At 39.4% G+C, this 24,388-nt stretch overlaps 1 protein-coding gene across 1 annotated transcript in view; it reads right to left on the reverse strand.

The window, feature by feature from the left end:
- ANOS1 (anosmin 1) overlaps positions 1 to 24,388 on the reverse strand; it is a 195,979-nt gene that overhangs the window by 67,028 nt on the left and 104,563 nt on the right. Inside the window, exons 4-6 of the mRNA XM_044287280.1 lie at positions 21,839 to 22,061; positions 10,747 to 10,931; positions 4,621 to 4,750 (exon numbers count right to left, since the gene is read on the reverse strand). Of these exons, the coding sequence (XP_044143215.1) occupies positions 4,621 to 4,750; positions 10,747 to 10,931; positions 21,839 to 22,061 (538 nt within the window). The remainder of the gene's footprint in view (positions 1 to 4,620; positions 4,751 to 10,746; positions 10,932 to 21,838; positions 22,062 to 24,388) is intronic.

Genomic DNA, 24,388 nt, shown 5'->3' on the forward strand with positions numbered 1-24,388 from the left:
ATGCCGCTCATCACTACTGATAAATTGCCCCATAATGTATTTGGCACACACTAGTGTCTGAATAGCTGGAGTAGTATCTTCACAATCTTCTACAGTGTCAACTGATGCAGACGATGCATTAAGTTGATAAGTGAGCAGTTTGTGAGTAATATATTGATTCTTTTGTTGTGTTCATGTTTAACTCTTATCTGGTGCCTTTGAGTGCAGATAATGGCCAGAAAGTGGCTGATGTATGTTAACATTTGGCCTGCCTTTTATCTGAACTGAGCAAGACTTAATGCTTCCTGAAAACAAGATTTACATTGTGTTGTTCTGAGTTATTTGCATTTTGCCACATGCACATTATACTAAGTAAAAAAACTGCCCTCGAAACAAGAGTATGAATATGCTAAGTTGATATCATCCTTAAATAATTATTTTATTATATGGCCTAGGGGTCTTGGAAAGAAAATTATGATGTAGCTAGTCCTAAAAAGTTGGTTTCAGAAAGTAACAGCTAAATTTACCATACATTTCGTAGCTACTGTAAAAATCTTATGCAAAACAAAATGGTCAGTGAAGTTGTTCTTAATACGTTGAATAAGCAGTAAAGTCTCTTCTAAGGAATGACCATGCCATAAGGAGTGACCATACAGTAGAAAACATGCAGCAGCTGAGCAAAATGATTCACCCAAATCAATTTGTCCAATCAGCAGGGCAGAATCATTGCTTCTGGGCAGCAGATCGCTTTTCAGACAGCATGATCTGCTGCCCACAAATGATGATCAGTGGTGCCTGCAGGAACGATAGGATCACCCGATGAATGAGCATTTTGCTTGTTCATTACGTGATCACGGAACATTTAGATGGCCAGATTATCGGGAGCAGTCATTACTGATAATCTGGGCGATTATTGATTCGTTCAAACCCACCTTTAGGCTTCGAAGTCACAACAGCATCATTAGATTATTTATTTTTTTACATTGTCTATATTTGTATCTAATGTTCTCTTTTATGTGCTATAACAGTCAGCACTTTTCATTGTATTAACAACACCTGAAAAGAATGTCTACCTACTTAGTGACGCAGAGTGCAAAGAATATCTATTTTTGTCTCCTTACAACCTATGTGTAAAACATGACGTAAAACCTTTTCTTTTGAGGCTGATGACAAAGAAATCCACAACACAAATTGTGGAGTAAAACTAGAAATACAAGTTAGAACAGGTGAACTGTCATTTACAGTATAAAGCCAATACACCGAAAGATATGAAAGAAACCATAGAAGATAAACATGACCTGTCAAACAAAATATCTTCCAGAATTCAAAGTGCATACTTTACTGTAAATACACACATTCAGCTAGATTTACTTGGCTGTCTGCTTTGAACAATCTATTTTTATTTGAAGGGCACCTGATCCCAAGTTGTCCCACCCTATCTAGCATTCAGTTTCTCTGCTGAGCCACCATGGAATAATTAAAGAGATTGCTAGGATATTCAATCAATACCAGATAGGACCAGCTCTCAGAGGTGGAATTTGCACCTTTCTACAGAACAGGCCCCGCAAACTGAAGGAGAGCGCACCACGCAAGGGCTGCCACCCTCCATTCCCTGTGATGGGAGTTCCTAAAATAGCTGATCCAGTGCTTGGCTATTTCCAGCAGTCCCATAATGGGGAATGGAAAGGTGACCATGCATGTGCAGTGTGCTCTCTATTCACTTCCATGGGACTTCCAAAAATAGCAGAGGGCGCACAGAAATCCCATAGAAATTAATGGAAGGTACACTGCACATGTGTGGTGCACTCTCCTTCATTTCAGAAGCTCTGTCATGGAGATAGATGCAGATCCCAGAGATGGGACCCACACCTATCTGACATTGATGGCATATCTTAGCAATATGTTATTAATGTCTGAGATGGCTAGAGCTCTTTAAGCATTACATGGTAATGGTTGAAATCAATGTGTTCTCCATGTAATGCATTGAGGTGTTGGGTTCCCTAGAAAGATAAGTTGTTCCTCACCACTCCCCCTCAGGCTAAATGATATTAAATCATATTTTGGAAATGAGTTTTATAAGAACCTTAAAGTCAAATTTTGTGGCTTTTTTTTTTGTTAAATGGAAGTCAGGCATGGTCTAATCATTTTTTGGTATCCATTCATGAGTTTCTGTCAAAAACAGCTTCAAAAACTGTAGCAAAAACTACATGTGTGAGTCTAAGAGTATCAACCAAAAAAATCCTTTTAAATATAAGACTTTTGAGTTTGGTCTTGAACATGTCAATCAATATTGTTACCATTACAGATTTTTACAGATTTAGTCACTAGATGGATTTTTAGCAATAATGTCCATTAAAAAAAATAAGAGGTTGATAGACCTGGTACAGATTTCGATTCTGTAATTTTCAACCCGGAATGATGGTTAAATGGAAACGGAAATGTTTAGTTTATACTTGTATTGTCACGGGGAGCTGGCAGCGCGCTCTTCATTTGCAGCAATGCCGGCATCCCGCACATACAGCGGAGCGAGGACGCGGTTGGCGTCCTCGTCTCCATGGGGACCAGGGGGGAGGACACGGCTGCGCACGCCTCCTCAGCGTGGCCGGCATCCTCCATCCCCTAGATAAAAAGCAGCAGGGGATCTGAGCACCGATATTAATGAATCAGTGCTCAGCTGTGTTATGAGCAATCAGAGTCAGGTGACATCGGCCATGTCACGTGACTCACCTGTAGGGGTTATTTAAACAGGCAGTTTGCTGGCCACAGGTTGCCTTTGATTGATCTTGCTACCCTCACCTGCATTGTGTATATCATGTACTCTGTGTGTTTTGACCTCGACACTGTGTTTGACCTCAACCTTGTGACCTCCTTGGATTTGACGTGACCTCTTAACCTCTGACTCCGGATTGTGTTTTGACCTCATTATTGCATTGCTCCCTGTGTACCTGTTTGACCTCCTGGCTTTGACTTAGGCTTGCCTGACTCTGTTGCGGTATTCCTCTTACCTTCTTAGGCCCCTGCACATATCTTAGAGAGGGACTGCCGCCAAGTTGTACACCATCGGTTAGGACAGGACGTGCAAGTAGGCAGGGACAGAGGTGGGGTGGAGTTTAGGGCAGCACTTATCCCTCCCCTCTCTCGTGACATGTATAGTGCCCATATAAAGGAAGAATCATTTCTACATCTGGAATGGCTGGAGGCATGTAGGATGTAAGGAATGTAACACCACTTATATAAATATAGAACACATATAACTAGTGTTCAGAACCACAATCCATGATTCTTGCCATACTTTGCCATAATGCATCATATTAAGGGTGAATGCTTTTAATCAATGGTAGCAGTTTATTCAGCAGAGTGAGACTGCCAAGTATAAAACATCAAGTTAGGAAACTATATGGATTCTAGCAGAGGATTGAAGTCCTCATGATCGAAGCAGATCTAAACCTTTGTGAGACATGCCTGTATCACTATGATTTATTGTAAAAAAAATATTGTCTGCCACTTCCAAACTGCCATAGATAAGCTACTATATTATAATGAATGGGAATAGACAATACAGGGTTGTAAGGATGGAGAACGGGTTAGAGATGGTGTACTTTAATAAACATATGGGGTGGGGGCTCTGTGATTAATTTGCAGCTACACAGCTGGCAAAAAGAACTAGTGCACAATAATACAACAAAAAAATTCCTTACTCTTGATAAGTCCTTGTGAAATCAGTGAGCAAAAATTAGGGAAAAAAGGATCAGATGTGTTGGATTTCAGCACACCCAATAGTTTCTTGCCTGCCCTTATCATTAAATTAAAAATGATGGCTTGGCCAAGTTGGAGAGTTTATGAGAAGTTTGGAAGTCATAACTGTTGGCTCAGAAAGTGTTTGGCTGATATCTATCATGTAAATGGTCAGTGTAACACCTTATTACTCCCTTTAGCGATGACAGTCACAGTTAAGTAATTGTATGGTAATAAGACTTTTTGGATGTTCATACAAACTGAATGAACATTCCCAACAATGGATAGTACCCCCCAAATGCTGACTTATACCTCTCACCCAATTAAGCCATTAGTCTCTGCTCTGCACTGATGATGGACAATCACCCCAAAACAGCTGTCTGCAGATGAGGTGCTGGCTTATTTAATATTCAAGTGATGTCTCAAGGCCACTGACTTATAGGATAGCTTCCTTACATCTGGTGGCATCAGAGGCAACGCTTGTAAAGAGATTATTGGTATCCCTTTTTTCCCAGAACTCCAGAGGAGCATGTGGGGCCTATAAATCTTGTCATGTCCACTAGGGCGCTATCTCCCCAAGGAGAGATAGTACCCCCCAAATATGGTATGGTAAGAAATGGTAATACAGGCAGTATTCAGGCACACAAGTCAAGTAAAAAAATTAAATACAAAATAAGATCAAGTCAACAGCAGCCAGCCTGCTTGTAGCTAATTACCAACATGAGATTGTTCTACAATACAGAAAATAAAAACATCATAATATAAACTGACCAAGATAAAACAAAGGAGTCTGCAGCTTGTATTGTTTTCAGGTGCTGTTGCTGAAGATAGATAGATAGATAGATAGATAGATAGATAGACAGATAGATGATTAATGTTCAGATTTGATGATGATGTTCTACTAACCTTTAGATGAACGGAAGTGTTTGCTTGGTGCTGTAAAGCCTCTTGTTCCATGCACATTAACAGCGGCCACTCTGAACTGGTACCACCTGCTCGGTCTGACATCAGAGAGCTGCACCCTTTCATCTGTGGTCTGATCAAGAAAATTCCATGCTGATTAGATTTAAATGGAAGCAATATGCTTGTTACTTGCACAATAAAAAGTGATTAGGAAGTCATTAAATGCATGTTTTACATTTGTATTTTCTTTAATAAAATCTATATATTTTGTGATTTTATTTGTTCAAACATAAAATATGTTGTCATTTTAATCAAAATGCACAAGAAACAATTAAATAAATACCTATTAAATAAATCTTTGCCAACGATTTGAATTTTTAAATCTGGCTACAGATTGAAAAGAATAGAGTACTAGAATATAAATACTAGAATATTGGCATATTTGTGTATGTAATTAAAGAGTACTAATTAGAAATGTGAGTGTGAGGTTTTGGCCACACGCACGGGTCCTTATCAGACAAACCAGGAACACAGCGGCAAAAGAAATGTATAGGTCTATACTGTAGCTCTGTGTGCTTCTGTGTCCCTTTACACCAAGGCACACAGGATCACACACACTGTGTGGCATATAGAGTGCCTACTAATCCAATTCACAAAGAGTTAGTGCGTCTAATGCACTGCTGTTCAGGTTCATCCACACAGAACGTTGTGTGCATGAAGCCTTAAATTTTATTCTATATGAATAAATCTGGAAAAACTGGATGACATCCACCATTGGAGATAAAAATAATCTCCAAGTTGGTTGTCACCCAGTTTTTTCAACAGATAAAACTAACATCCAGACAAATATATGTCTGGCCATAAACATCAGATAGCTGTCCTCTAACTGCTATCTCTCCTGACTGCTCCATACACATTCATGTGTGCTGTCTGAGGACAGGGGAGTCATTGTGGAGACACTGAGAATAAAAAGATTTGAGCAGTTGAAATCCAACTTCCTTAAACTTATCAGGGAAGGGTAAGGAGATCCCCATACACATTAGATGGTTGGCCAGTTCACCCAAAATTGGCAGGCTCAGCCGTTATACATCTAATTATTAGCAGCATAACAGAAGAGATTTGCTTACATAATTTACCGAAGATTTTCTTTTGGGGGAGGGGGAGGGGGAGGGGGAGGGGGAGGGGGGGGGGGGAACACCCTTAAAGAACCTGTAATAACCTATCATGATTTATATAATGAAACAGTTAATCAAGGATAGCATTTTAAATATCAGTTTAGCTTAAGCCAAAAACAATAGTATTCAACTTAAAATAACTGCACAAAATCACTGAAATTTATAACCTGTAAAACCAGGCACAAGTACGTTTTATTCTCATACAGCTTCTTAGCTACATAATTGATCACTTACAATATATAGCGTAAAGCAGTTCTATTCGAATAGTTTACGTTAATTTTTTTAGCCTCGTCATCCAGGCGTTGCTGCTGCAAATGTGTTTTATTTGGCCATCAGGAAAGAGGTTGACTACAAATCAGTGGATTTATAAACCGACCATTGGATGACCCCATTAGTTTAGTGTATGTCTTAGATTTGATATATGTGACTAGGTCACCGTCATGCAGGTCAAATGCATTCGCACACTGTGTGGCTATCTCATCACTGCTTCTATTTGCTTGATGTATCTTATCTCTACACATATTTATCCCCATGAAAGAAGCTTTCGTCAAGTGTCTGCTGAAATGAATGCCATGTCTGTCAGTTCTGTGCCGGTTATTTAAATAAAGTCAGAAAACTAGTAAAAAAAAATATCCTTATTTCTAGGACATAGCTGGGAGGCAGCTATGTACCATTCTACCTTGATGAGGGCATTTAGATGCAATTGTTCTCCTCATGTTATTTATCTTTTATACTGACTATTAAACAGGATTGGATGTGGATGCCCTATGCCATTGAAAAGATCTGGCTAAGGGCATTGTCCTGGCTGCCCCTGGCCTTGGCTCTTTAACCCATATACAGGTATATGGATATGGCTACAGGGGAACCCTCATGCTGCTACTTCTTGCAGTAGTCTCTGTTCTGTGACCGCTGAGCCACACCAGTGAAAAGCACCAAGGGATCAGGTAAAATTGTCAGGGACAAGCTGAGGTCAGGACAGGCAAAGTTTGTACAATCTGCTAACTGATCAAAGGTCAGAGAAGGCAGCACACATTCAAATCCAGGAATCAGGAAAAAATAAGGTCAGGCAGCAGAGGGTCAAAGCTGTTAGCTGGGCAGGAGTCAAGCAGGAGTAGTCAGACAGCATAACTGTGTAATTTTTTGAGTCTAGCAAGCTAGGTAACCTACTGTCCATGAACCTTCTCACAAAGCAAGATGCCTTAATTACCCTCGGGTATACAGCCATAGGTTGGGAAGATTAAGGTGTGCACTGTCTCTTTAAGAGCCAGTGGGAGCATGCCCTACAAATATAGAAAAGCACTGCAGGTAAGCCTGCATGGAGTAGATGGTGCAGTGTTTCTCCGGCTGCCATGTCTGCCATGTCTGCCAGGAAAGATGTGTAACTTATTTCCATCTTATATGGCAGATGGATGGTGGTCTTGTCTCCTTGATAGATTATTTACATAGGACAGCAGGTATTTTTTGAAAATCAAAATTAGCAATAGAGGTTTTCATTTTAATATTACATTATCAGGTAAAACAACTAAGGCTACTTTCACACTAGCATTTTGCTGGATCCGGCAGGGTTCATCTAAAACGCTTCCGTTACTGATAATAGAACCATCTGCATCCGTTATGAATGGATCCAGTTGTATTATCTTTAACATAGCCAAGACGGATCCTTCATGAACTCCATTGATAGTCAATGGGGAATGGACCTGTTTTCTATTGTGTCAGATTGTGTCAGAGAAAACGAATCCGTCATGGCCCACAATGCAAGTCAATGTTTTGCTCCACTTCCCAGGATGGAAAGAAAACCGCGGCATGCTGCGGTTTGCTCTCCGGTATGAGAACGGAATGGAATGCATTTTGGAGCATTCCGTTCTGTTCAGTTACGTTTTGTCCCCATTGACAATGAATGGGGACAAAACTTAAGCGTTTTTTCCAGTACTGAGACTCTATGACGGATCTCAATACCAGAAAATATTAACACTAGTGTGAAAGTAGCCTTACTTTACCTAACATCACTTGGTTACTAATGTATTCTTCGAACAAACTGTGAAATAAGTTTTCAGACAAAATCTTACAAAACCAGTACATGAGGAAAATGAATGATCAGTAAGTTTTCGGGATTCACTTTTTGCCTTCAATATATTTTTAAATAAAGTATTCTCATCCGCAAATTACATAGAAGATCATAGCTTTTATCGGCAATTACTGGAAAATGTCTAGCAAATGTCAGCACATTCCATGAATTTACAAAAATTACAAGTTAAAAAATGTCAAGTAAATCATTAGCAAATGTTAAAAGCTATTTATGAGTGATTATTATTGCATAATTTGAATATAATATTATATTTCATAGGTTTATTATCTATAATTTAATTAGGGTTCACTCATCTCATTACTAGATTGTGCACAATAGGGGACAGGCTCCAAAACTATAATTGGACAATTACTATTGCATAGTTTTTACATAGTATTTTCTGGTGTCTAGTTACGTTCTGTGTTTAGTGGGATAAACAGTATACATATAATCAGGAATTCCAGTGGGAGTTTTTGTACCAACTGGAGGATCCAATGTAATATTCAATTCTCAAGTATGGAATGTAAGGTAGTACTCCTCTATTATTAGACTGAGAAATATATACCTTACTCTAATATGCAAATTGCCTAGTGTTATATATAATGCAAACACATACATATCATAGCAGCATACAATACAATGTCACTACTAAAATAGGGCCTTAAATACAAAATAGTCTTAATTACAAAAAAATCTATAATTTTGTAGTTGTAGAGTCTGTGTAACTCCTTCACATAGCTATCAGTCATGCTCCTTCTAGCATACATCCAACAGCACATGGTTGTATATCAGTTCTCTTTGTTTATTCCTTGTATTCTCTCAGATTTAGAGAAAACAGCAAAGGGGAGTGAGTGGCCTGTACATATCTTTTGGGTTTGCAGATCACGCAGGCTATACAGTGTTAAAGTATAGATAAAGAGGAAAGCACATATACAGCAGACCGGAGAAATATGAGTATCAGTGTGTGTCAGCACTTGAGAGAAAAGATCTCTCTAGGCTATAGCAGGGAAATAACTACAGGAATAAAGCTGTGCTCACATAGGAGAGTTAGTAAAGGCATCAGCATCCTGGACACATAGACATCATATTTTTTATTTATTTATTTTATGCACTTATATAGCGCTACTATATTCTGCAGTGCTTTTACAGACATTAGCATCCAACTGTCCCCAATGGGGCTCACAATCTAAGGTCCCTATCAGTATGTCTTTGGAATATGGGAAGGAACCGGAGTACCCGGATGAAACCCACGCAAACACGGGGAGAACATTCAAACTCCATGCAGATGTTGTCCTTGGTCGGATTCGAACCTAGGACCCCAGCGCTGCAAGGCACCAGAGCTAAAATTTTCGGCATATATCACTGGGAGAAACATAAACACAGGATGGAAATACACTTAAAGTTGAATTAGGAAATACAAAGTATGTAAAATTAGGGATGTATGTAAAGGAGAGAGAGGATCATTGGTAGAGCAGAGATTAGCCTTCTTTCTGATATTGTTTCGTACCTGTAAGCCTAGAAATTGGTGCGAGAGAATCCAAACACTCGCTCAACCACCATTCCCATCTGTTACGGAATATGCAGACCAATCCATAGGTAGCCACCATTGTTCTGTCATGTCAAGTGCTCATGGAAAGGGAAGGTTCCTACTTAGATGCATGGCAACCATTAGGATGTATGGAAGGAGGATGAGAATGGACAATTATATGTGCTATGTAGCTACAATGCTACATAGCTATTCTATTTATTTAAAAAAAAAATTCTACCCATTTGCAGTAAACTATGTAACTTTGTGTCCACTTCCCAAAATTTCAGATGGAGAACATGTGGAGTCTCTTTCTTATATTATTGATTGTAAGGATTTAGGGTTTAAAGTTAATTAGTTCAACTCTTTTGACCTGTCAGCAGATATAGTAAATTCATATGACCTCAGTGCTTACAGCCTCATTTACTGTAATGGAGGCCGTTTGCGATTCTTGCCAGGCCACACAAAGTTAATATTGATTCTTAGCCAACAACTCCCACTTCATAGACTAGTGCTTAACCACATTATACTATACTCCTTCCTATGTTTATTTTGGCATTATTTTAAAATATCCGTAAAGAAAAAGCAGTTTTATGTTTGGAATGGAAAATCTGGTTTTGGTGCAGAATTGAGCCAGATGTGGTATTTAATAAAAATTAAATATGCTGCATACACATGGGCTTCAATGCAGATTGTTGCTCATGTATGTCATGACTCATGTGTACAAAATTGTGAACCCATTTTTTATTGCAAGGTAGTAACCATTTGATTAATCTAAATGTCACTGACTATTTAAAGAGACTTGGTCATTATGGGAGGCATTCATTGGATTAGGACATTTGAAGGATACTCTGTTGGGCTAATGGGCACATGTGGACTGCCTAAAAAGGTGTCTAGGCTTCAAGGCAGTGTGACATATGACCTCCTTCAGCTCTCCATTGAACAGCTCAGAGGTTCCACAAAAGAGAGGGGCATATGTGACATTATGGAATTTCACACCAGTAAATAGGTTTTCTTAGGACTTTCTCCTCACATTAAATTATACTGCCCTTAGTCCACTGCCAAAGGAGCTTGTTCATAAAATGTCCTGAATATATTAAAGAGCAGTATATTACAGTGAAATGTCTCCTAAAGACCACCTCTTTGAGAAGAGCACACCCATGTACAATTCAGGTTTCCTGTGGCAGATTTTCACTTCTACCATTCTAGGCACACTGGGCATCTTCTTTTGACCACTAATCGACAACTTCGGGTGGTCAGAGGTTTCACTGAATTTCAATGTTACATTTGCCTGCTATATACAATGTGTGTATATATATATATATATATATATATTATTTATTTTATTTATTTTTTAAACAAACCTGAGAAATTGTTTGCCAGGGGGTGGCATCATCTTCACTTGGATGTATCCCATAATTCCATCTTCTCTGAACCACGTAAATCACTGGTTCGACGGAAATGTTAAATTTTGAAGACCATTTAATTTCAAGATTTCCATGCTGAAGTTCACTGAAGCTTAATTCCTTCCTTGGCTTTAAAGGAACTCCTACAACATAGAAAGCAAATATTATACATCAAGAAGGTCAGAGACTAATATGTCTGCATTTTTTTCTAAATCCCACTTATTAATCATAATCTTTAAAGGGACTGTTTTTAGAGTTTGTCCAGAAATAGTTTTAGAGGTAGCGCCTGGTACTGCAGCGTAGCCCCATTCAGAAGGAAGACCAAGGCTTCCAAAACATGGACAAAAACCGTGCTGCTTCTGGAAAAAAGAAGACCCTTTTGCTAATCTCATGCCAAGCATTTGTGAACAAATGGCTCCAATTTGGATCATACAAGACAATTTACATATCCAACAATAACATATGCCTATAACTATGGTATACCACATGCTGAAATCTTATGTTTCACAATATGCATATACTTGAATAAACAATGAAATGCATATGCTGCTTGCAAGCCAACAATTGTTACTTCTAGCTTTACTTGATGAGCATTATGAACTCTGTCAGGTTGAATTTGTAGGCTTCAACCCTCATCCTTAATTGTGATATGCAATGATTCTGCAATGTGCATGCTGAAATGCCCATCTGGTTTACATTAAGATCTATTGGACTCAGTTGATTGGAAATTACTCAACCCCTCTGTCCAATGTAATTGTCAGCATATGGATTTCTAAATCACAAAAGAGGTGAACAAGTACAAGTGCATTTCAATATGTTCCTCTGTACAACCACCCCAAGGACACCTAAAACAGATGTGAATTAATTACTATTTCTTCCTTTTTTTGATCTAAGGTTTTATTCACATGTCGGCAAATCACGTCCATGTTTTCTCCACAGACTGCACACACATCCATTGACTTAATAAAATGAAACTATTAGAATTAAGAAGAGTGAGCAAATGCATCCACATATACCATAGATCAGAGTATTGTTGCCTTTGGCCAAGGAGCAATAACCCTTTAATTCGGCCATTCATTCATGCCTATCATTTAGCACCATGTCATTTTTAGATGCCAAATCATTTGCTGATACATTTCATGACATATGTTCATAGGGATCAAAGCCAATTTTTTTTCTGTTAGGGAGCTCCACTGCTTTCATATAGCATTAAATGATGATGTTTTTCGCAGCTTGCCGCCTCTGCTAGAAGGAGGTTACTGAATACTGTTGCATCATTGTGTCCAATATGTGAACAGTAATAAATAACTGTATGCCTTAATACTGAGTCTATGCAGGACAATTACATCTCTACATCAAATAATTAAGCTCTGATTCTTATAAAGTTATAATAAAAAAGTTACGAAACAGTTATAATAAAAAATAAATCAACACATGATCTTAGACATACAGAATTGGGATTGGACACTTAATTTAAGCTATATAAAACAGCTAGACAACAAATATGCCATGATGTGTAAAGCCAGTGTTACAAATGATAGGGTTAGGCCTCATGCACACGACAGTATTGCTTTTTCAGTGTTTTGCGGTCCGTTTTTTACGGATCCGTTGTTCTGTTTTTTGTTTCCGTTGTGTTTCCGTTTCCTTTCCGTTTTTCCGTTCCGTTTTTCCGTATGCCATATACAGTATACAATAATTACATAGAAAAAATTGGGCTGAGCATAACATTTTCAATAGATGGGTCAGCAAAAACGGAACGGATACGGAGGACATACGGATGCATTTCCGTATGTGCTCCTTTTTTTGCGGACCCATTGACTTGAATGGAGCCAAGCACCGCGATTTGCGGACCAGAATAGGACATGTTCTATCTTTTCACGGCACGGAAATACTGAAATACTGAAACGGAATGCACACTGAGACACTTCAGTATTTTTTGCTGAACCATTGAAATGAATGGTTCAGTATATGTTCCGTATACTGAGCTAAAAAAACGTCCAGTATACTGAACGCAAAATACTGTCGTGTGCATGAGCCCTTAGATAGATAGGCTGACCAATAACTTGTACCTGGCTGTATTCAAAAAGGGAAGATATTAGATTATATTAGAGAATTTAACCACCTATTATATTGTCAGTGCTGGGAGTGACGGCCTTTTAGTATATGGTGCATTGTAGTATAGATTTTGTAATTCATTGCCCTGGCATTTTGTTTTACTGCTATAAGGCTATAAGTTGTTTTTCAGCAGGGGACAATACTACCAGAATGGCAGTATCCGGCATAGCCTGCCCTTTAACTATAATGGGATTGGTTGGGTATCCGGCATGAATGGCAGCTTTCTGTCGGAAAAATACTGCTGCATGCAGCACTTTTTTTTCCGACATAAAGTCCACATTCTTGCCTTACACCCCATTATAGTGAATACTGTAGGTGGTGAAGGTGGTGTCTGGATATGCTGGATATAGCAATTCCAGTACTCTGCTCCTGTCTGTTCCCAACATTATTTTCACATTATGTTACAGTTATTAATTTCTATATTTGTGTTAATTCCTTTTATTTACATTCACTTAAGGGCTCATTCACACAACCGTATGGTTGCCATGCCTGTGCTGCGGACCGCAAACAGTGAGTCCGCAATACCCAGGCACTAGCCCTGTGAACTCAGTGCTGTGGATGCAGACTGATTGACCTGAATGGGTCTGCGATCCGCAAGATACAGCAAAAGATAGGACTCTTCCGTGGGCTTTCAGGTCCATGCCTCTGCACTGCAAAAGATAGGACATGTCCTATCTTTTGCCGTATCTTGCAGATCATGGACCCATTTATGTCAATGGGTCCGCATCTGCAGTATGGAGTTCACACGGCTGGTGCCCATGCATTGTGGACAGCATGGGCACTGCGACCATACGGTCAAGCGAATGAGATATGCACCCATATCTTCTCACCAATGCAGCTCAGATACAATGTACTCATCTAAGATACACAAACCACCGTTTAGGAGGCCAAAATCATAGGAAGACAATAAAATAATCATGTCTTTTGCGTGTTAAAAGAAATAGGAATACCTAAAGAAAACCCATGGGAAAAATATACAAATTCCATGCAGATGCTGTGCAAGTTTATTCACTCCCAGGACCCCAATTATAACAAATGTAAATGATCAACTCATCCTGTGTTAATAGTATCTAAACATACAAGTAGAATCAATCCAACTTAATGGTGCATTGCATGGTTGAAGGAATTGTATCCACATGGCAAAAAGGAGTAAATAACAGTGGATGTTTAATACAAATTATGTACTCACACTCTGTGTACTACTAGTTCATTCCCATACTATGAAAGAGGATTCTGAGGTGTCTAAAATGGGTGAGCTCTTTTTTTATGGAGATGCTTTCTATTGGATAACTTGCCGTCTTGAGCACTTATTACGTCTCATTGAACAAGAAAACAGCATTTTACTGTTAATTTTAACCTGTTTATGCTGCTGCTTATGTAACAGGAACCTGCAATCAGTGCAGGCTGTAAAAGGAAGGAAATTAAGATTACATGGCCAATTTCCTTCACTTCCAAACGCAATGGTCATTGAACTATCACTAAGAATGTCTTCTCGCTGCACGTTCTTACTAGGGTGCTAAACACCATACAGTACCACAATGTATATGAATACATGACTTTACCAGCGCAAAAGCGAGTACTGGTCACCCTTAAATGTGATACACAACAAATTATGACAATTTCTCTTATTTTTTGCATGGTAACTGCATAATAAAGGACAATTCCACTTCAGCACAACATATTGGAATTTTACAAAGTTTAAATGTAAAAAATAAAGTTAGAAATGGCTGCAAGGAGTTTGCCTAAAGGGGTTGCTGTGAACTATCGTTCAAGAAGATGTGACTGCTGAGGCCTGTGACTGGCCACGGGACCAATCCATGGGACCAATCCACTTCTCGGTCATGCAAGGAATGAAAGCAGTCAAGAATGGATCAGTAATATGAACATGGCAGGACCGTGGACAGTTCAATGCTTTTCTTTATGGGCCACACATTAGGGCCATAGAGGCTGGAGGCTTGTGAACTGGACAACCCCTTTATTCTCCTATGTATTAATCATATACAGTAATACTTTATATTCCACTAAGAAAAAATCCTAAATTCAAAATTCTACCATCTTCCTATTAAAAGAGCTAAACTGTTAGGCGTTTTCCATCTTCAAAGATTATCTGGCAGACCTCCCGCATAGCCATCTCCTTCACCACCACTGCAAAGCATTGTTCCTCAAGTCTCAACATGCAGTTTGATGGCCGTTGCAGGCAATCACTGACTGCAGCAGTGATGCATCCCCCTTGTGTCTGGTCATTGGGTCACATAAGCCAAGGGGAATTGTCACCAGGCGGGTGATTGGCTGCATTAGCCATTAAACAGGATGTTGACTCTTGGGGAGCGGAGATCTGCAGTGGCAACAGGGGAGCAAAGGAGCTGGAGTCTAGCAGTGGCGAGCAGGTAGGTATGCTTCCCTCTGCAGGTCCAACATGGGACATAGGGGGAGATCTGCCTGATAGGCCCCTAAATATTGAAAACCCCTTCAAGTCACATATCTCTTTATAGAGTCCAGACCAGAGTAACTACATACAAAGTACAGATTACTTTATTTTTATCTTGGGTGTAAATGGAAAACACAACAGCATAACTAAATTACTAGTACTAGAAGTAAAGGAAACTAAATTATTCAACTTTTTATTGCAGATTATAATTTCAAAATGCTGTTCATACGTAGATTTTTCTTTAAATTTGATTTAGATTGACTTGTAAAGCAAAAACATTTAAAATCATACAATATTACTTTAATTAACATCAATAGCACCTCACAAATAAGCCAGAACATAAAATGAGGCATGTATGACAAATAAGACACTACGCAGATAGTGTCGGGATTGAAACATCTAGAATCACTGCACTGGAGCAGAAAACTGTCTAAGCAGGTGGCTCATGTCAGACAAACTATTTGTTATGTCTAATCTTATAATTGCTGGGATTTCACATTGTTGTCCCATGATATTAACAGATGGAGAACAGTAGCTCGGGCAAAATGAGAAAATGATTTATCCTGAAAATTAAAGTCCAAGATGGCATTTAGTTATTATACAAAATAGCGAATGATTGCGTCTCTTCAACAATAACTTTTAAATCAATGGAATGCTGGAAAAAGAGGCAGGAGAAATCTCTGACAGTGTATGGAAATATATTTTATCTGTTCAGAATCACCCAATTTTAATCATAAAATGACATAATTTATGTTAGCTGAGACTAAATTATATTACTTTATTCCTATTTAAAATTTAGTACCTCAAGTTGAGATCTAGACCTAACACATATGGTATGGTCTTGTTCATATATTAGAGATAATTGGATTGGATGTCTATAGACATGGTACTTTTTTTTTTGCAAGCCCCACAAATAAAATGTAGTAAGGTTTGTGACTTACTAAAGGCGGCCATATACATAAAATGACTGTTGGGCAAAAAGCTGTGAAAACATATCAACATGCCCCGTCCTTCTATACCACACATCTACTGTGAAGCCACCATATACTCTAGATCGATTGCCAAAATATGCTGGTATGGCCAAACATGATATAGAGTGTATGGTCATTTTAAGTGTTTATACACACCTTTCTTGCTATGTGCCGTGGATACTACCCTAATGCAAAACCTTTAAGCTGTGTTGACTCCTTGTGTCTACAATGTGGTTAAAACCACACCACAGGCAAGTCGGATGCAACATCAAAACGAAAAACAGCTAAAAGTAGTTTGATTGCTTATCGCCGCTCAGTATTGCAGCTAATAGATCATACTGTACTGTCTGTGGGAAGTAATGGCCTCTAGAGAAGAAAGTATTAACCCACTATAAAGCACTGGTGTGATCACATCTTGATTATACAGTTCAGTTTAGGTCACTTGTCTATAAAAATTATATCTGAGAGCTAGAAAGAATACAAAGATGGGGCCATATTAGTACAAAGCATGGGAGATCTCAGCTTTAAAGAAATGTTAACAAAACTGAATTTATTTACCCAAAGAGAAGAGAAGGCTGAGGTGGAAATGGTATCTTTAGATAAATATGTAAATGGTCCCTATAAAAACCTATGTGATAAATAATTTATTTTATGGAACTACATAAGAACACAAAATCACTGCTTAAAGGGGAATTTCGATATCGATGAGCTATTATTAGGATAGATCATCAATATCAGATCGGTAGGGGTTTGACTCTCGGCACACTGCCCGTCAGCTGTTTGAAGGGGCAGTCGTGCAAGTCCTGCATCCTCTGCAATGATTACCTGCACACCATGTACACTGTAGCAGCGACGCCTTCACTTGAATGGCAAACAAAGCTGTTATTACTGTGCACAACATCACCGATACAATCTACACGGCGTCCAGATAAACATTGAGAAGGATGCAGGGCCCTCTTGAAGGGGAACAGCCTCTTTAAACAGCTGACAGACCCTTACTGATCCAAAACTGACGACCTATCATGGAGGATAGATTATCAATTTCATGATACTGAAATACCCCTTTAACATTAAGGTGAAGAGCAATTTGGTCATATCATTTGAAAGCATTACTTTACCGAACCATAAACTTACTGTACATGCCACCATGGTAACCAGTTATGGCAGAAAGTGTGGATAGCTTCAAGAAGGGGTTAGATATCGTCCACTGTGAAGCACAATATACAGGGTAACTACTATATATTTACATAGAACATAGAATGTGGATCCAGGGATCTCTCTGCTTACCAGTAAGGGTCAGTTAAGATTTTATCCACTCTATGGAGAATTGAGTCTCGGCCATCTAGAGTGGAGTTTGCCCTCATCTGGGTGAACTTGGGTTTGTAGTAGGGATGAGCGAATCGATTCATATGAATTGATTCATTAGTTCATATGAATTACTTTGCTATGGCAAATTAACAAGACCACACATTTTACACGCCCATGAAAATCTCACTGCATGCTCCATTACTGCGAGTATCAGCGCAAAAATGCTATGCCTGCACATATGAATCAGGGATTGTGCACCTGCCGCCAAAACCTATTTAGCGATGTGTGCAAATTTGTTGGTGCCAATTTGTTTAAATATCATAGCGCATGAGTAGATACTCGCTTTAATGGCATATGCACAAGATTAAGAAGGCCACTCGAGTTGTGCAGACATATTTAATCTGCCAGCAGAGGGAGTGTCCTGAGCTGTGGGGGTGCTCCTTAAAAAGTGAAAAAAAATTGTGTTTCATCCATTAAAACAATTAATTTGCTCATCCCTAGTTTGTAGGTACTAAATGGCTGAGCTTGATGGACTTTGTTCTTTTTTTAATATGACAATAACTGAGTTTAGCTTTGCTCAATTTAAATTTGAAAATCACCCATATTTAAATGTAGTGTGATTACGATGAGATTTTGCCTGCACATTGGGCTGCTGGTGGCCACAACATGTGGCCATGGCCTAAATTCATCAGAGGATTTCTCTAAACAATCTATTTTCAGCAGCATTGTTACCACCAATCCCACTTGTCTTCTGGAGAAATGAATGGATTCGGCTTTGGAATGTTTCCTTTACTTTCTATGAATTCATTAATGATGGTACATGTCAGCGTGTTTCTGTTAGAGCAATATACACTGCCAGATGTGGGAGATATCATTAGTACTATTAACCAAAGTATTTCCTTTAATTCATCATGTAATGAAAGGGTGTGAGGTACACGGAGCTCTCCTGGCCTGAACGACATGCCCTATTCTGAATAATGACTACTTTCTGCTCACTGAGAGGCAACCTACATTTGCAGAATTGGACATGCTTGACTTAAATAATGTATCTTTTATAATGTCCGACTACTCTTTAGTATCACTTTCTTTAGATAATGAATGGGTTATAAAGGGAGCACAATTAGCCTCTTATCCTCCAGGTATAAAGCATCTGCTTTTTAAGAGCCTTTCATTGAATGCTGAGATCCTGCTGTGAGTGGTCAGACAATGAACCGATGTCAGGCTATTCACTGAACATTAGCTGGGAGGGAAGTAGTAACATAATGAACTGTCAACCTAGTATTTGTCAGAAGTCTTCTAAAAATATTCTACTTTAAAGTGGTTTGCAGCATAATACAAGGCATAAGAATGATCATGGATCACAATCACAAGGATAGCTATACACGGTGTCCATATAAGCCTTGTGATTGGGAACTATATGGTCGAAAACATTGTGAGGGTAAAATTTCATTTCAAGTTACCGTGTAGGTGTGTGTAACTGATTAATTACGTAAGGACATGCTTACGGCACAAGCACAGTGCTGCGTCGTTTGATTGCTTATTTTACTACAATTATTGTATATATATAAGGGTTCATGCACATGACTGCAAAAGCGGTCTCTCTTTCATCAGGCATTCCAGATTTATAAGCACACTTAAAAATCATTGTTTGCCGGCGGCAGATCATGCTTTCTAATGTAATCTGCTGCCAGCAAACAACTAGCCACTATGGGGAGGAGCGATACCCATACTGAGAAGGACATTGCTGCATGTAATAGCAGCGGCCTCTTCCGATAACAAGCAGGTGATTGATTACCAGGGAGGAACGCTTCCATCCCGACAATCGCCTGTTGTATGTCTTTAGAGTCACATTTGCAGTGAAATTCAGGCATAGAAACAGTAACATAGAAACATAGGGGGTCATTTATTAAGACCAGCGTTTTAGATGCAGATCTTAATAACTGCTATATCTGGCGGTAGATCCGCCAAAGTTATGAAGAGGTGCCAGCCTCTACATCATTTCGGTCCATCCAGCGCCAGTCTAAATGTAAGAAAGCTTCGTAGAGGCGTAGAAAATTATGAATGAGATGGGCCTGTTGGCCAGTTCTCTGTCCACATGCCACGCCCACTTTTTTTAGACCTGGCGTGAGCAGGTAAAAGTCACCGTTGCGCCACAATCTGTGCCAGGAATATGCCGAATATAGGAGTATTTCTGGATAATAAATGACCCACATAGTTGATAAGGCAGAAAAAAGACACCTGTCTATCCAGTTCAGCCTGTTATCCTGTAATTTTGAATCGCCAGATATGGCATATGCCAAACAGACCACTGGTGCCTGATGGATCTTGACTGGGTCTGTAATATTTAAGATGTTCAATATAAGATCGGCCGGGGTCTGACTCCAAGCACTCCTGCTAATCAGCTGTTTGAGGAAGCCGCGGCTCTCACCGGAGCTCTGGTGGTGAGGGCTGCAGCCTCCTCGCAGCCTCCAAACACAGCGCCATTCATTGGATATTGGCTGCTCAGCCCATTCACATGAAGAGAACTGAACTGTGCCTAGGCCAAGTGACCAATGAATGTGACATCACATGACCTAGGAAGAAGCACCAAGGCCTAGAGTACCACAACCTCTTCATACAGTTTATCAGCAGGGGTGCTGGAATTTGGACCCTCACTGATCTCATATTAATTAACTATCCAGGCCATCAATATGAAAATCCTGGAGAACCCCTTCAATTTAAACAACAGCTTAGTTTACAGTTAAAGGGGTTGTCACTTTTAACTTGATAGGGCATATGGTCACCATTGAAGGGAGTCCCCAGTTCAAGACTCTCTTCTGGAGAACTCAGCATGATCAAGTACTATATAGTCACCCATTCATTTTAAAGGAGTGCCTTGTAAAATTTACAGCATATACATCCTGCAGTGGCCACAATAACGTCTCGGCAAAATGTCTCGGCAGCAATCCCTCAGTGATCATTTAGAGGTCGGGTTATCCAAATGGAAAAACTCTTTTAAGCGTGATTTCACATAACTTTTTATTTTTTCAAAAATGCCATGCTTTTTATTGGTATTTTATGTTGGACCAAAATATGCAGCAGCTGGATATTACTCACTGGCCAATAGGAAATTATAAAATACACTACAAAGGCTGAATTTATTGTAGTGGAATTTTAAGACAGTTCCCTAGTGTTTTGTGGTCCCTTGAGCTTTTTTTTTTTTTTTTTATTGCTACATGCTCTGGTTGTGATGTTTTTTCAGGCATTTTCCCTTTGACTTCTCTATAATAAAATATATCTGGAAGAAACGTTGGTATTGTATTTTTATCTGATTACCATTGTGTAGGCTATAACTGTAACTGAAGTATATCCAACTTCGATTTTTCCCATTAATATATGGAACATGAAGATCTAGAGGTGTCATAAAAAATACAAATATATGGGCACATTTACTAAAGATTGGCATTTCAGCAGCTCACTCTAAGGGTATGGCCAGGTCTCCTGATGCAGTTTTGGAAACCAAAATCAGGAGTGGATCATAAAAGGTGAGAAAGATATGACTTCTCCTCTTTTTTGAATTCACTCCTAGTTTTGGCCTCCAAAACTAGGTTGTACCCCTAGTAAAAAGTTAATTGGAGCAAGATGTGCATGTCTCTTAATAGATTTGTTGCATATTATGGTTGTGCATCAATTTGTGGCTTTTGCATGCCAAATAACTGGCCTACAGTTTTAGTATGTATGCCCCAAAGAGTGTATGCTCATTCTTATCTTTAAAGGGGTTGTGCAGGGTTATTATATTCCTGATCTATCCTCAAGATAGGTAATCAAAATCAGATTAGTGCACCCCTACCGATCAGCAGTTTAAAGGGGTTGCAGCGCTCGTGCAAATGCTGCATCCTCTTTACTGTTTAACCGCATGCCGATGCAGTGTAACTACAACAGCTAGCCCTGTTTATGTGAACCAGCAATCGTAATTACACTGCACCGCCACTACAAGCTAGATGACTAAACACTGAAGAGGGCACAGCACTCACACGTGGATTGTGACCTGTATAAACATCTGATTGGTGGGGATACTAGGAAACTAAACCCCTGCCAATTTGACAGACCTCCCGAGGATAGGTCATCAATATCACCACACTGCACAACCCCTTTAAATTCAATACATTATGGGTTATCAATATATATTGCACTAAAGTCTATGTTCACGACTACAAGAAAGTTTATTATCTTCCTAAAAAAGTCTTACCCTTGTACAAGTTTTTTGGTACTTGACAGGTATGACCACATCCATTGGAACAACACTTCTTCACCCCAGAGCATTCATTATCAGCATCACAGCTTTCCACACATGCTGCCGCAAATCCACTGGCTTTCTCTGGAGCTGGGCATTCACCTTGCTTCACCGACAGGATGGATTTGAGAAACTCACAGCTGGTTAAACATTCATAATGCTTCTTCGGAAACAGTGGCTGAAAAAAATGACAAAATCATTTACTATTTTATTTCCTTTTGGTGACTCCGACTTCTACTTTGCTCTCCTCCTAGTACTGAGAGATCCAAAGTATAAGGAGATAATCCCACAGTGCAAAGAACTAGCCTTTGGTGTCCACAGGAACTTGGTTTATTATTATAGCAGGTGGTACAATGCGTTTCAGGGCAAACAGACCCCTTCATCAGGTACAGACTGCTGATAACTAAAAGGACACTAAACACATGCTTAAATACATAAAAAAAAACACCAAAAGGCTCAAAATTGAGTGAATGGGGAGCTCCAAAGCCTGCCCACATGTCACTTAGGTGGCCGTGCTTGATAATACACAAATTGATTTAAAACATCCTTTGGACACATTTGCCTCCTCGGGGACTCCAGGCATCCCTACGTGGAAGTGCTCCTATCCCTGGCTGGATGACCATCCAACTTTTGGGTTTTTATCACCCTCTACCAAGTCTACACTAGTGTTGTGCCTATCATTTGCACAACCTAACAAGGTGAGCCTCCAATTTGGAGTCATTATTATACTATCTGTCTGACATTATTACCCTATGGTGTGCCTGTCTCATTTTTCTTAGAGCGCCTGTCTCATTTTTCTTAGAAAAACACTGCCTGCTACACCTAGTACTGAGAGAAGCAGAGAGAAAAATTGATCATCTCAACAAATGCTTCAGTGGTCACATTTCTCTCCTCTTTCCCATGGTGGAAAGTACTGTTTTACCCATTAAGGAGGACCTGTCACCTCTCCTGATATGTCTGTTTTAGTGACTCCAAAACTGTGTGCATTCCCCTTGTAATAACAATTCCGAAGCATTTTATCTTATATCTGTATGTAGAGCTATTCCTTTATTATTCCTTCTAGAAGTTTTTGAATAAGGGCTCCTGCACATGACCATATCTGTTTTTACAGTCTGCAAATCACAGCTCCACAAAACACGGATAGCAGCCAAGTGCTTTCCGTCATGTTTTTTTCTCTAAAAGAAATGCTGTCTGCAAAACAGACAAGAATATGACATGTTCTATGGTTTTGTATGGCTGTGGAACAGACTTATGGGTGGGGACAGCACACGGCCTAAGTCAGAGGCCTAAGTCAGGATTTCGGGGGAACTAACTCTCCTTGGGGAGAGAGCGCCTTAATCGGCGTGAGGAGACTTATAGGCCATACATGCTCCTCTGGAATTCTGGGAAGAAAGAGATATAAATGAGCTCTTAACAAGCTCTGCCTCTAATGCCACCAGATGTAAGGCAGCTATCCTATAAGGCCTCTCACCCATGTAAGCCCATACTCTCTGCTCTGCACTGATGAGGGACAATCACCCAGAAACAGCTGTCCGCAGATGAGATGCTGATTTATTTAATATTCGAGTCATGTCTCAAGGCCTATTTAAAGGGTTGAACATTGACTTATAGGATAGCTGCCTTACATCTGGTGGCATCAGAGGCAAAGCATGCAAAGTGCTCATTTCCATCCCTTTCTTCCCTTTATAGCTGCATGTGATGTCATAACATGTTTCTTTTCCCTCTACTATGATGTTACACTGTACATAGTCACCTTTCTTGAGTGCAACATTCCTGTGCTATTATAGCATGGCATGGATTAACTCTGCACTGTTACATACTGTACCTATCTTTAATGTAATTCCTGAGTTGTAACATCATTGAGAAGAGTATCTCTGTACTTTGCACATCATCCTTCTGATGTAATTTCACTGTGTGCATTACCCTGCTATTGTAACATTACTATGTGCACTACCATTGTGTGATATAACTGTGCCCATTATTCCTCTATTGTGACATTATTGTGCACATTCTTCCTGTACCATAACATTACCTTGAGCAGTATCCCTGTACTATGACATCACTGTGTGCATTATCCCTCCAAAAAGTCCTCATCAGTTTCAGAACTTGCAGCTGAAGGTAGTTTTGGTGGAGTGGGGTCACATGAGAGGTTTTGCTGTGGGGTCTGATAGTGATTCATGTATCTGATAGTGATAACTAGGAGTACTACACAGTTGTGCCCACATATATACTCTAGAAGTTATATAGATGACGTGCCCCTAATGTAACCATTGATATATGTTCACGGAAGCTGCTGCCATATGTTGTGAGCTATTTTAGACTTAGTTTAGCTGACAGGAAGTCTGCTGTGCTTAGGGACAAATGCCTCTATCGTGATGAAAAGCTTTGGTTGAACATCCTCAGTCCCGATAAGCTCCTGAAGCAGTCATTCCTAAGTGCCGCTGCTATGTGTATAGTGCTTTTCATATAATACAGCTTGTCTTTTACAGTCGTGGTCCTTTAATT

Source organism: Bufo gargarizans, chromosome 3 (assembly GCF_014858855.1).
Source record: "Bufo gargarizans isolate SCDJY-AF-19 chromosome 3, ASM1485885v1, whole genome shotgun sequence".
NCBI classification, from domain to species: domain Eukaryota; kingdom Metazoa; phylum Chordata; class Amphibia; order Anura; family Bufonidae; genus Bufo; species Bufo gargarizans.